The following is a 12291-nucleotide window of genomic DNA, read 5'->3' on the forward strand; positions in this document are numbered from 1 at the left end:
AGATGGATGAGCTAGCCATGCTAACCCAGCACCAGAGGGAATACCAGAGAGCATCATGCTATTTACAGACATGGCTAATGGAGCTAACACCGAACAAGACTGGTGAAGAAGTCCAGTTCAGTCCTGGACCCTGAGGAGGTGGAGGCTGACTGGAGAATTATAGACATATATTGAACTTATTTTATTCTGTTTATATACTCTTGGATGTTTTGCACCATATACTTTTTTGTATTGCCACTGTGTCTCTGAAGTTCCTTTCAGGGATTCATAAATTACATTCTTTTCTACTCATTAGTATTATTTGATAGCACAAAGGATACTTTCCACTACTGTGTACACTTCCTGTTATCAGAAACTACAGAGGACCACAGTGGTGGAACTTTGACATCTTAAAATCTTCAACTTTATCCTGAACTTTATTTACTTGTTCATTTTTATTTTTAAAAAGTCACTTAAGTCTATGTGAAAGTATAATTTTTCAAAGCAGTAAGCAGGTGAATAGTTATTTCACTAACAGTGGGTGATAATTTCTTTAGAGCAATATTTAACTGGAACAGTTAACCAGCCTGTCACCTTTCTTTCTTCTTAATCCATGTCTGACAACCCACTTCCTGAATAATCAGCAATTGCAGATTGTAAATATTGGGAAGGGAAAGATGGGGAAAACTGTCCAGATCCCCTCACAGCATCCTCTAAACGCCATGGTCCCTGCAGAGCCTCGCTGCACCGCCACAGGCACTCCCCTGCTCCATATCCCCTCCTGCTGTGTTTCACTTCCTGTGCCCATTTTTGGTCCTTCCCTCCAGTGACAGTGAGCAGACACGACAAGGAAAAGCCCTTTCCCACACGAGTCCCTCTGGCGTCTGTTGGGTGAGCAGAGGTCTGGTCACTGGCTCAAGGCGGGACGCTGATAATCCTCGTATGCAAAATCATCTTATGTAACACATATTTGGTGTGTTGGCCACTGGGAGTGATTCATAGTGGGTCCAGAGGGGAGGAACAAGGCTTTATTGCGTAATAACAAGCTGACTCTAAAGACGTGGAGGAGCAGAGAGGAGAGAAAAGACTTCTTCAAAGTCTGAGTCTTTCCTCCTGCTGTTTCCACAACAGACAGCTGAGAGGTAAATCCAGGACTCCGACAGAGAGCTGATCCCCCTTACAGTCTACAGCCGCAATTATTGATCTAGTTACCAACTGCTCCAAGGACACTAAATTAATCACCAACTATCTGACAACCTATTAGTAGATTTTTTGTGATTTTCCTGCAGAATGAAGTGCTCCTGATTAAAAGAGGTATCACGTATTGATGTGTACACTGATCCAACCCCGTTAAAAAAATAAGAATAAAAGGTTTCATGAAGGCAGAGACTGACATTGTTGGTCAAACAGATTAAAGTGTCAGTCTCATGTCAGGTTCGGTTGATTTGCCTGAGATTTTTTTAAGATTTCAAGTAATCCTAGTTTATGTTCAACATTTAAAGAGGGGATATTGCCCATTTGGGCTTCACATCTCTATTTTGTGGTGTCTTTACATGATTCACCTCAAAACTAACAAAAATAACATTACTTTACTCACACTCCCATTTAGAAAGCCTTTATTTCAGCCTCTGTTTGAAAAAACTTCATTTCAGCCACTGTCTCTTTAAGACTCCAGGCTCCACAAACCCCCTCCCCTATGATTGGCCAGCTTTCTAGAGGCTTGTGGAAGGCAAAGCTATGGAGAGATCTTAGTTTTTTGACACCTGTCCCTTAAACATGTCATGAACCAGTTAGGAGATCCTAATGTGATGACCTCATCATTTCAGCATGGTCTTAAGAAAATCTCGTAATGAACTTTTGAAAATCTCGTGAAGAGCTCAGGCTACTTTGGAATGGATTGTTTTGATCAGTTTACTATGGTGTCCATTAGGTGTTAGCTGATTTGCAAAAGAGACAACCCAAATGCAAAAGCCACAACACATAGGAAGGTAAAAGGACATTTTTCCTCACGGACACATAAAAGTTGTGAAAGTAAGGAAATTGTTTTCTTTTTTTAACTTCAGATAAAAATAGCTTTAAAGTGATACTCCGGGACGGAACAAGTTGGGTCCTATCACAAGGTTTAGGGCAGAAATTACCCCTACAGCAGTGTTTTTGTGCAGCAGAAGCCCAGAGCGCTCGCACCAAACACCCCCTCCCTGCTCCTCTGCTGGTTTCCTCTGCACTCAGATGGGGCCATATTTTACTTGACCAAAAACACAAATAAACAGACTCCCACTGAAAAAATCTGATATCTGTCTGCATTCATGCTTTATTTAGAGAATTTTCAGTGCGTTACTTTCACACAAAAACACTGCTAAATAAGGCTCTAGTTCTCATCGTGTCGTAACACAGCGCTACCTCCGCTGCAGAGCCACAGCTGGCTACAAGGGGCTCGCCGCTTAGTGTATCAGTCCACTCGCGCGGCGTGCCAGATATAAACAAACGCAGGTAGTCTGCCAGGACACGAGAGAGACACGATGAGAACTAGAGCCTTAGCGGTGTTTTTGTGTGAAAGTAACGCGCTGAAAATTCTCTAAATAAAGCGTGAATGCAGACCCATATCAGATTTTTTTGGTGGGAGTCCGTTTATTTGTGTTTTTGGTCAAGTAAAATATGGCCCCGTCTGTGCAGAGGAAACCGGCAGAGGAGCAGGGAGGGGGTGTTTGGTGCGTGCGCCCTGGGCTTCTGCTGCACAAAATCCCTGCTGTAGGGGTAATTTCTGCCCTAAACCTTGTGATAGGACCCAACTTGTTCCATCCTGGAGTATCACTTTAAGACTCCAGGCTCCACAAACCCCCTCCCCTGTGATTGGCCAGCCCAATAGAGGCTTGCGGAGGGCAGAGGACAGATCTTTTTTTTTTAACAACTGTCCCTTCTACATGTCATGAACCAGTTAGGACATCCTACAGTGATGACCTCATCATTTCAGCAAGTCTTGAGAAAGTCTTGTAAAGAACTCATAAAAATCTCATAAAAAAAAAAGATCTCAAGCTACTTTGGAATGGATTGTTCAAACAGTTTACAACAGTGGTTGGTAGGTGTCAGCTGATTTGCAAAAGAAACAACACAAACGCAAAAGCCACAACACATAGGAAGTTCAGAGGACGGTTTTCCTCATGGACACAGAAAAGTTGTGAAAGTAAGGAAATTATTGTTTTCTTATTTTACCTTCAGCTATGATTAAAATAGCTTTAATGCTAATGTTATTGATTCATAAAGCTAAATATAAGATGACGTATTTTTCTGGTAAATAAAAAACAATTTCTGTGAAGGATATTACCAGCTGAAACCCCTATGAAGCTATATTTATCATAGATGAAGTTTAAAAAGAAAACAATTTACTTACTTTTACAACTTTTCTGTGTCCATTGGGATAACTAACCTCTTTAAACTTCCATTGCAACTGCTTCTATTGTGTTGTGGCGTTTGCATATCGTCTGGCACCCACTGGCCACCGCAGTTTACAGACAGATTTGAGGATTTCTACAACATATGGGTATGAAGACATGTGAAAATCTGCATGTGTAGTGTAAACATCCAGCATCATTACTTTTTATCCATGTTTGAAACATGAGAAAGAAAATGTTCTGAGGTTACAGGAATAACTAAGAAAAACTTAGAGAAGGGGAAAAATTAAAAGATTTGAGGTTTTCACACCTCTTCGAAAGATAAGCTCTTGTTTCAAAGTTGTCTGTTGCCTCTCACTTGTTACCTACTGAGCATGTGTGAACACATCTCTTCCCATACATAGAAGGGAAGAGCAATCGTCCACTTGTTCATTTGGAGTGGAGTTGGATATAGTTTACACAACAGACCGTCTGCAGCCAGTGAAAGCTAAATTATTCTGTAAAGAGCTGTTGATGTAATTCAGGGATGAGCACTGAAATTTAAAAAGGCCAGCCAGGAGTCAAAACAGGAACAGCTGCAAACTCAAGGTTTCAGTCAAGGACACAGCATCAGTTTACATTCATTTAGAAAATTAAATATTTATTTATAACTCCAGCTAGTTCAGCTAGTTCACATTCACAGGGTTTACTCCGGCATGTTCACACTCAAACCTCATGGGCACTGAAAAGTCCAAAACAAATTTGTAGCTTGGATATCTAAGGAAGAAAAAAAACAAGTTTCAGCAGCTGAAAAATCCTTTAACGGTTTGGTTTGGCTGACACGACCTCTGGGAGATGACCCAAAGATTTCCAAATTACAAGGGAAAAAAGGAGCTACGCCTGAAAACCTGACTCCAAAGCATACTGAGAAGCAAACAGAGAGGATACTCTGCATTTACAACAGGGATCAAACACACACAGAGCTTTGTAAAGACCATTTCACATCCTTTCTCATTTGACCAGCTATCAAACAAAGCTCTGACGTCACAAAAGTCACACATTATCACATTATCACTGCAGCAGGTCCAAACCTCTTCAACAGAAACAACTCAGAAAAACAAACTGCCTCCTCAGGTGTTCTCAGTGAGACCTTTGCTCTCACCAAAGTAACCCAGACAGGCCTGTGAGCACTAGCATAAAGAGAAGCAGTTAAAAGAATCTGATTTGATAAACAGATGCAGTTTGCATGAAGTCTGAATGCAGCTTAAGACATTGGCACACCTTTTTTTCTGCTTACGTCTTTGCCATTCAAAAAAACAGCTGAAGCCATGCATAAAACAGCTGGATAAAATCAAACAAAACAGGAACCAGATATAAAAAAAAATGTTTGTTTTCATATTTTTCAGCTATTAGTAGCTGCACCATGTTGACCAAAGTAACACTCAAAGAATCTTTTTAATTATTAATTAATTACTTTTTAATTATTTTTATTATTGTTGTGATTATTAAAAGTTTTTGAACTAATTTTTGGAGATTTTTTTCATTATTTTAAAAAGTATTTACAAGGGATGCACCAATGAAAAAAAATCATATTTATATTAGGGTTTAACTCACCACACCTGGACAAGGGCTGCATGATTATGTGTTAAAAGATTGTGATCTCAATTCACACATGTACGTGATTTTACTTCCAAACACAGATGATTCTTAAGCAATTTATTTATTTATCCCTGGCTGCATTGTAAACAAACGCCCCCTAAAACATGGTACAGCTGCTGCCTTCTCTTTTAGCCAATGGTAAAGCATCTGCTGCTGGCTGAAGTTAACCAAGGAAAGACTCAGTGCTGCTCATGCTGCTTAACTGACCAGGGGTGGGCATTGAAAACCAGTTCCTTTTAGGAATAAATTAAAATGGTTTAGCACATCAACATCATTAACCTTTCTGCTCAACAATTCCCTTTTTTGATTGGTTAAAGATGCCGTGAGGTTGATCCATTTTAGCACTAATTTTAGTGACACCTGTGGCCAGAATCGGTACTCCATTTCCCATGAGCATCATCACCCACTGTTGTAAAGATCTGTCTCTTGCCCATGATCTTCTTTTTAATAATTATTTTCTTTGTTCAGGACAACTTTTCCCAGAATGCAGAGCAATGAGGTCATACATGTATTTCAAGTTTGAAAGTTAACAATCAAACTTTGCAAACTCAGTCTGTAATTAAGGGCTCTAATTTCGCAGACCAGGCGCAAGCGCAGGCGAAAAATGGATCAACCTGCGCCGGTCTTCACCGCGCGGACAGGGTGTGACCAGCGCACTTTGCAAGTTTCCTGCAGTGCCAAAAGAGAGGTGCACTCAAGGCGCAGAGGAGCGCAGAGGTGCACGTCCACGCCTCCCCCCACGCAAATGGCAGAGAGGGAGGAGAAAAGCCGTGAGTGGGTTTAACACAGCCGAGCGCTGTTTTCACCAATCAATCTCTCCTCGCCTTTAAATGCGCTGCGGCCGAGGCGCAGCGTCTGATTGGTCTGAGTGATCCCCAGCACCATGGAAACAGTGTGCTGGAAAGACCCGGTAGCAGAGACAGTCAGAGCCGCTGTCCCTGCAGCAGGAGAATGGGCATGAAAAAGGGTTTTAATCTGACATCAGATGTGACAGGGCAGTTAATATAGATATAAATGTATATGCTGGTTTAGACGGTTACATTAAATAGTGATTGCTGTGATTGTTTATTGCATTAAAATGTGCCTGACACTCTGGAAACCTGCCTCTGAGGCTTTGTTGACATGTGCGCCTGTCACCAAATTACAGCTGCGGAGGGTGCGCTCTGCTTTGCACCGAGAATAGACCAGGTTGGAGCTGGCAAGCTTTCAGCACACTTTCTGCACTGCTTTTGGCACGAAATTCTCACTGCGCCAACATGAATCTGCTGACACCTCCCCCTGGCGAGTCGTCACACCCATCTCTGAGCAGACAGTCTACCAAATTGTCAAATTAGCAACGCACAGCAGTGCGCAGCACAAAATTATCACTGCGCCAGGCTTGCGCCCCCTGCACTGCTCCACAAAATTAGAGCCCTTAGTGTCTAGAAGGTAAACAGACTAAACTTTTAAACTATTTTAGCTGGATTAGGGTGTAAAAGGGACTTTTGGTCTAGATGCCATAAATGGTTTTGTGTTCTCCCAGTTAAATCTGACCAGACCACAGACACAGAGAACCGGAATTAAAAAATAACTATTTTAGATGCAGATAAACTCATTTTAAATTGTGGACTATGAACAGACAAATATGTAAAAGTGAACTATTTCAAGATCACATGTTAAGTCCTCACAGTGCCATGAAGTAACCTTTTAATCTATTAAACCTCCAACTTTGAGTCAGGAATACTTAAGTTAATCGTTTGGGAACAATGCTGTTTAGTGATACGGACGTTAGCTCACTGATGCTGCAACTATCAGTCTACTCACTCCATGCTCCTGTATAACTAACACACCCAAAGCCTCTTGTCCTCTGCTCGTTGAGATATGTTTTTTTATGTTTTCCAGTTTTTATCCTCACAGTATGTTTGCTCATTAACATGTGGGTCATCAGACAACAGACCCTGTGAGAGAAACTTTTAAAACGTGTTTGTTATTTGAATGACTTTATAAAAAGAACGTCTGTTCAGTGCTGACAAAGAGCAGACATGCAGGTCAGGAGAAAATGAGGGATCAAAACAAACGCCCTTATAATTTGATTAATTGTTCGGCCCTGGCTGTCAGTTTCTGTAATTGGGTTTACAGTAAAGGTCAGTTCTCAGTTTTCTTTTTTAAGAGCAACACCGAGCCATTAAATAGATTTAACCTAATAATAATGGGCAGACTAACACTCAACATAAAGTTAATTTTCTGTTAAACAAACCTTTTAACTACATCATGATTATAAATACTACTTGGCCTTGTTCTTCAGTCGGCGAGGAACAGATCTACACCGTTTTGCATGTTTATCAAAAGGGGAAGCTGAAGTGAGACAAGCTCCAGTCATTCTGAAACTGTCCGTTAAAACTGAAACTAATATGGGACTTTACACAAACAAATCATGTCTTCCTGTGGGTACGGAGCACCTGCGTGTTTCAGTGTGAGTTTAGGAATGTGTTTTCTGTGTGTCTGTCCTTGAAAAAAAGGTTGCACAGCAGAGCAGAGCAAACACAGGGCCCATGTGATCCTCTAGCAGGTACTTTGTGGTACGTGGCATGAGCTCAGTGTGTTCATTATGCTCCCCTTACTTTCATACAGAGCTTTGTGTCGGCTGATGCAACCTAAACCCAGAGTTTCAATTTACTACTAAAGAAGAGCACTGTGTCTGCTGGTGCTCGAAGGAGCAACACCCAAAAACCTGCTTTAAGTGTTTTGTTCAGTAGTTGTTAAGCATTCAAGAATCCGACAGGGCTTCAATGAACTCTGAGATACAGAAAACTGGAAAATGTCATAGTTTTCATCATTTTCGAATTTATTTATAAACAAAGTTCTTGATCCAAACTTCATGAGGGCAGTAACTTAATTTTGTTGTTTGCAAAAACCATAAAACTACACAGAGAATGACTAACAAAGAGATTTCCGTATTCAACCCCCCCCCCCCCCCCCCCCCCCCCACCCCCCACCCCCTTTTTTTTTTTCTGGTGATGTATAAGCCAAAACTCAGGTGCAAAAAAAAACTGCAGTTCCTCACACATCCTCTTGAAGGAGGTTCCTTAACCTAAAAGCTACATACACAGCCGTTTTAAAAAGAGGATCTAAACAGCAGAAATAAACACATTTCCAGCCTGGGACAAAAAATGACTTAGGTCTGTGAACTTCATTCTTGTATTCCAGCACACTGCCCAGGTGATTTTTTTTTGTAACCCATATGTTTTGCAGATTTTAAGATGACATGTAGTATTAAGTGATGGGCAGGTACACGGGATGGAACAAGTTGGGTCCTATCACAAGGTTTAGGGCAGAAATTCCCCCTACAGCAGTGTTTTTGTGCAGCAGAAGCCCAGGGAGCACTCACCAAACACCCCCTCCCTGCTCCTCTGCACTCAGACGGGGCCATATTTTACTTGACCAAAAACACAAATAAACGGACTACCAGCGAAAAAATCTGATATCGGTCTGCATTCACGCTTTATTTAGAGAATTTTCAGCACGTTACTTTCACACAAAAACACAGCTAAATAAGGCTCTAGTTCTCATCGTGGTGTAAAACGGCGCTACCTCTGCTACAGAGCCACAGCTGGCTATGAGGCGCTCGCCGCTTAGTGTATCAGTCCGCGTGTGCAGCGTGCCAGATATAAACAAACGCAGGTAGTCTGCCAGGACGAAGAGACACGATGAGAACTAGAGCCTTATTTAGCGGTGTTTTTGTGTGAAAGTAACGCATTGAAAATTCTCTAAATAAAGTGTGAATGCAGACCGATGTCAGAGTTTTTCGGTGGGAGTCCATTTATTTGTGTTTTTGGTCAAGTAAAATATGGCCCCGTCTGAGTGCAGAGGAAACCGGCAGAGGAGCAGGGAGGGGGTGTTTGGTGCGAGCGCTCTGGGCTTCTGCTGCACAAAAACACTGCTGTAGGGGTAATTTCTGCCCTAAACCTTGTGATAGGACCCAACTTGTTCCATCCCGGAGTATTAAGGCCCACCTCAGCTCAGTATGTTTGCAAGGTCAACCAAAAAGAAGTCGGAGTCAGTGCTCCCAATAAAGAGAGTGTCATCCTCCGGCTTCAAAACTCTGCATAAACAATCAATGGGTGACATCACTGAAACTACCTCTATGTATTATACCAACTTTGATGAATAATGTTTTTACCTATTTGTTTATTTCTTCTTAATTTAAGTGAGAAACTTAACTTTTCTTTTTTTATAGTTAAGTTTTTCTGGCTTTTTATTCCTTTATTCAGAAAAGGACAGGACAGCAGATGAAGCAGGGAACTGGGTGAGAGTAAGAAGTGACATAGAGGAAAGGGGCAACAGGTGGCCCCTGCTTGTGGGCTAACCTCATTGGGAGCATGATTTAACCACGAGGCCCCTAATATCATTCTTCAAACAATCTTCCAATAATTTGAGCCCAAGAAAGCACATCATTCTTTTTGAAATGATGGGAGTATGAAAGTAGATCATGTCTTAAATCAAGTCGACCTAACGCATAACTTGGGATTTTTTTTTTTTTTTTTTATTCAACCCCTGGCTTACTTAAAAGAAGATATATTACTCATCTCTCCTTCGTTTGAGATACTTTTTTAATGAATTAGTGCTAAAAAAATAAATCTTGATCTACCTGTTATTCCTGTTGCACTTGAAACCAATAAAAGCAGTTTATTTTTTATGTTCACAACTACATCTGTGTAACGTTTAGCTATTTCATTGATATCATAACAAGGACATCTTCAATTATCATATTTCAAATGTCAGTATTTATTCAAATTAGTGACAAATATGAAAAATGATTCAAGTACCAGAAGGAATCTTTTTCTGTGCACCAGTTACTCTGGGAACTACGTTCATGCTTTCAAGCCTCCATACCTCCATATGTCAGCATTTGAGTCCCCTTGTCCCAAATAAGCAGCCTGTTTTTCTATACAACTCACTCCATCTTAGCCTCTCGCCCTCTCCACGATGAGCTACAGCAGATAAACAGCTCATTTAACCAACATATCCTTCCATCAAGCCACATAACAGTGACTCAGGAGCCTCTCTGTGCCCATTAGATTGTGGCATTGAAATCCACAGATTGTCAACATGCTGTGCAGCCCAAAGTTTCATACCCTGACAATATAATAATAAGTCCAATATATTCATTGCTGTGATGTAAATTCTTCCTTCATATTAGAAATTATCTCACAGAATTGAAAAATAGCGTTCTTAGTTTTTTAACAGTGCAGCCCAATGAGAGTATAAGGAAACCTAGCCTAGGGGTATTACTTTGATTGAATAATAATGAAGTTAATGCAAAGCCAGCTTCACCTGCATATTCATATTTAATACAATGGGCTATGATTTTTAATATTTATGAGACCTTTCTATTGTTTGTTTTCCCCCATGGAAATCATTAGTTTACTGCAAACGCATGGGAGGTTTCTCTATAAAAACCTGTACTCGTGTTGTTTGTAACCTGAAACCAACAAGGGGAATTTCACATTGTTGCAGGATCACACGCAGACCTGTTCTAAAACACATTACGTGGCCTATTAGCACGTTCATTAAGGAACAGGAAGAGAGCTAAATATATACTTAAGCTTATTCCTGTTTATCAACCCGACTGATGCACAAATGAAGCACGTTTACGCGGAACTAACCACTGAAAGCAGAGTTATAACGCACAAAAACTCGTGAAAAATTCACAAACTTAATAAATGATGTTGAACTTCGCCCAGTAAGATGGATTTTAAGTGGTATAAACACTAACGAGTGTTTCAGTTGACATATTAGCAAACATACGAACTAAATCAGGAAAATAACACCTTGAGCCATGCTCTTACCTGGACTCTTGAGGTTGTATTTACTCTCCATCCTGACAGACACTGAAGACTCTCTTTAAGAATGAACAGCTGATGACTTTCTGTTGATAACTCCAGAGTTAGCCCTCAGATAGCTTCTTAAACTTAGCAGCCCGGCTAGCTCCTCTGGTGTTTCGATATTCAGTGGGGGAGACGAATTTCAGGTCCTGTCGTCGCCTCGGTGCTCTGGTATGAAGCGAAGATATAAAAAATACTCAAAACCGGTCTTCGCAAAAGTAAAAAACAGTGTTTTCTTCAGTTGTCGTCTGTTATCCACTGGTTTATGCTATCAACGTGACGTCATTTGTGGGAACGTAAACAGGAAGTGAGTTGCTACTGGCTGATTTCTTCTTCTGGAGAAAAACGGGGTGGCGCATGCGCACTATGCTAAGGACTTGATCAACCACGATACATAAATTACACAAAATTTATTTATACAGCACCGTTCGTTCAAATTAATTGCATATCAACGTGTGTTACTGTGATGTAAAAGAATATAATAATAAATGAACAATAAAGAATAACCGCAAAACATTAAAAAGAAAGATGTAAGGGTAGAGACTATTGCATATCTTTAAGAGATATGTCTTTTAAAATATATATGTAATATAAATCGAAATATATATCTATATATCTATTAATATATATTTTAACCAGCTTAGATTATAACAAATTGAAATGGCAGACCATAAACAAATATATTAATAAAAAATAGGGATAAACGTTTTTGAAATGCTTACAAAATACCAATGTGCTCAAACCATAAACATAGTTTAAAATAAACGAGCCAATAAAACGTTATGATAATGAACATTTAAGTTACAAGACTATAAAACCCTTCAAAAAAGCCAGAGTAATAGATACATATTTAGTTTAGGATTAAAATGATCAATGTTTGTAGCTCTTCTCAGATCCTCCAGTAGGCTGTTCCATCATCTTGGAGTGTAGCAGTGGAAAGCAGCATCACCAAAAGTTTTATTCTACTCTGGGTAACTACTAAAAGAGAGGAACCAGAAGATCTGAGAGGTGAACTAAAAGAATCTCTGAGATGTGGTGTAAAATCAATTTGAAAAACTAACCAACAGTCGGAGTAAAGATTTTAAAATATGTATGATGTGTGCTCTCTAGCAGCATGAGTCTTTCTGGCCTTTGTAAGTACTCATGCTGTTGAATTAATTGCAGCTGATTACTAGATTCTTGGGGAGACCAAAAAAGGAGGGAGTTACACTCTTCTAGTCTACTGTTTGTAAAAGTGTGCATTAGCCTCACAACACAGAAAGATTCATGCCTACAAGAAGAAGAAGAGAGGTTGTTGGTGTGCTTTGAAGAAATCTGGTTGTATCTTTAAAGGGAGCAGACATAAAGGCTGATTGATTAGCGAGACACCCAGTATTGTCACATGAGGAATATCAGCAAAAGAATGGATCAGAGACGAGGGA

General features: G+C 40.2%; 1 protein-coding gene across 1 annotated transcript in view; it reads right to left on the minus strand.

Moving 5' to 3' along the window:
* ube2j1 (ubiquitin-conjugating enzyme E2, J1) overlaps positions 1–11181 on the minus strand; it is a 91252-nt gene extending 80071 nt beyond the window's left edge. The window contains exon 1 of the mRNA XM_074686003.1: positions 10835–11181. Within this exon, the coding sequence (XP_074542104.1) occupies positions 10835–10865 (31 nt within the window). The 5' untranslated portion in view covers positions 10866–11181. The remainder of the gene's footprint in view (positions 1–10834) is intronic.
* Between the last annotated feature and the right edge of the window lie 1110 nt (positions 11182–12291).

Source organism: Halichoeres trimaculatus, unplaced genomic scaffold (genome assembly GCF_033239565.1).
Source record: "Halichoeres trimaculatus isolate MK-OKI-2021-1 unplaced genomic scaffold, fHalTri1.1 fHalTri1_scaffold_13, whole genome shotgun sequence".
NCBI classification, from domain to species: domain Eukaryota; kingdom Metazoa; phylum Chordata; class Actinopteri; order Labriformes; family Labridae; genus Halichoeres; species Halichoeres trimaculatus.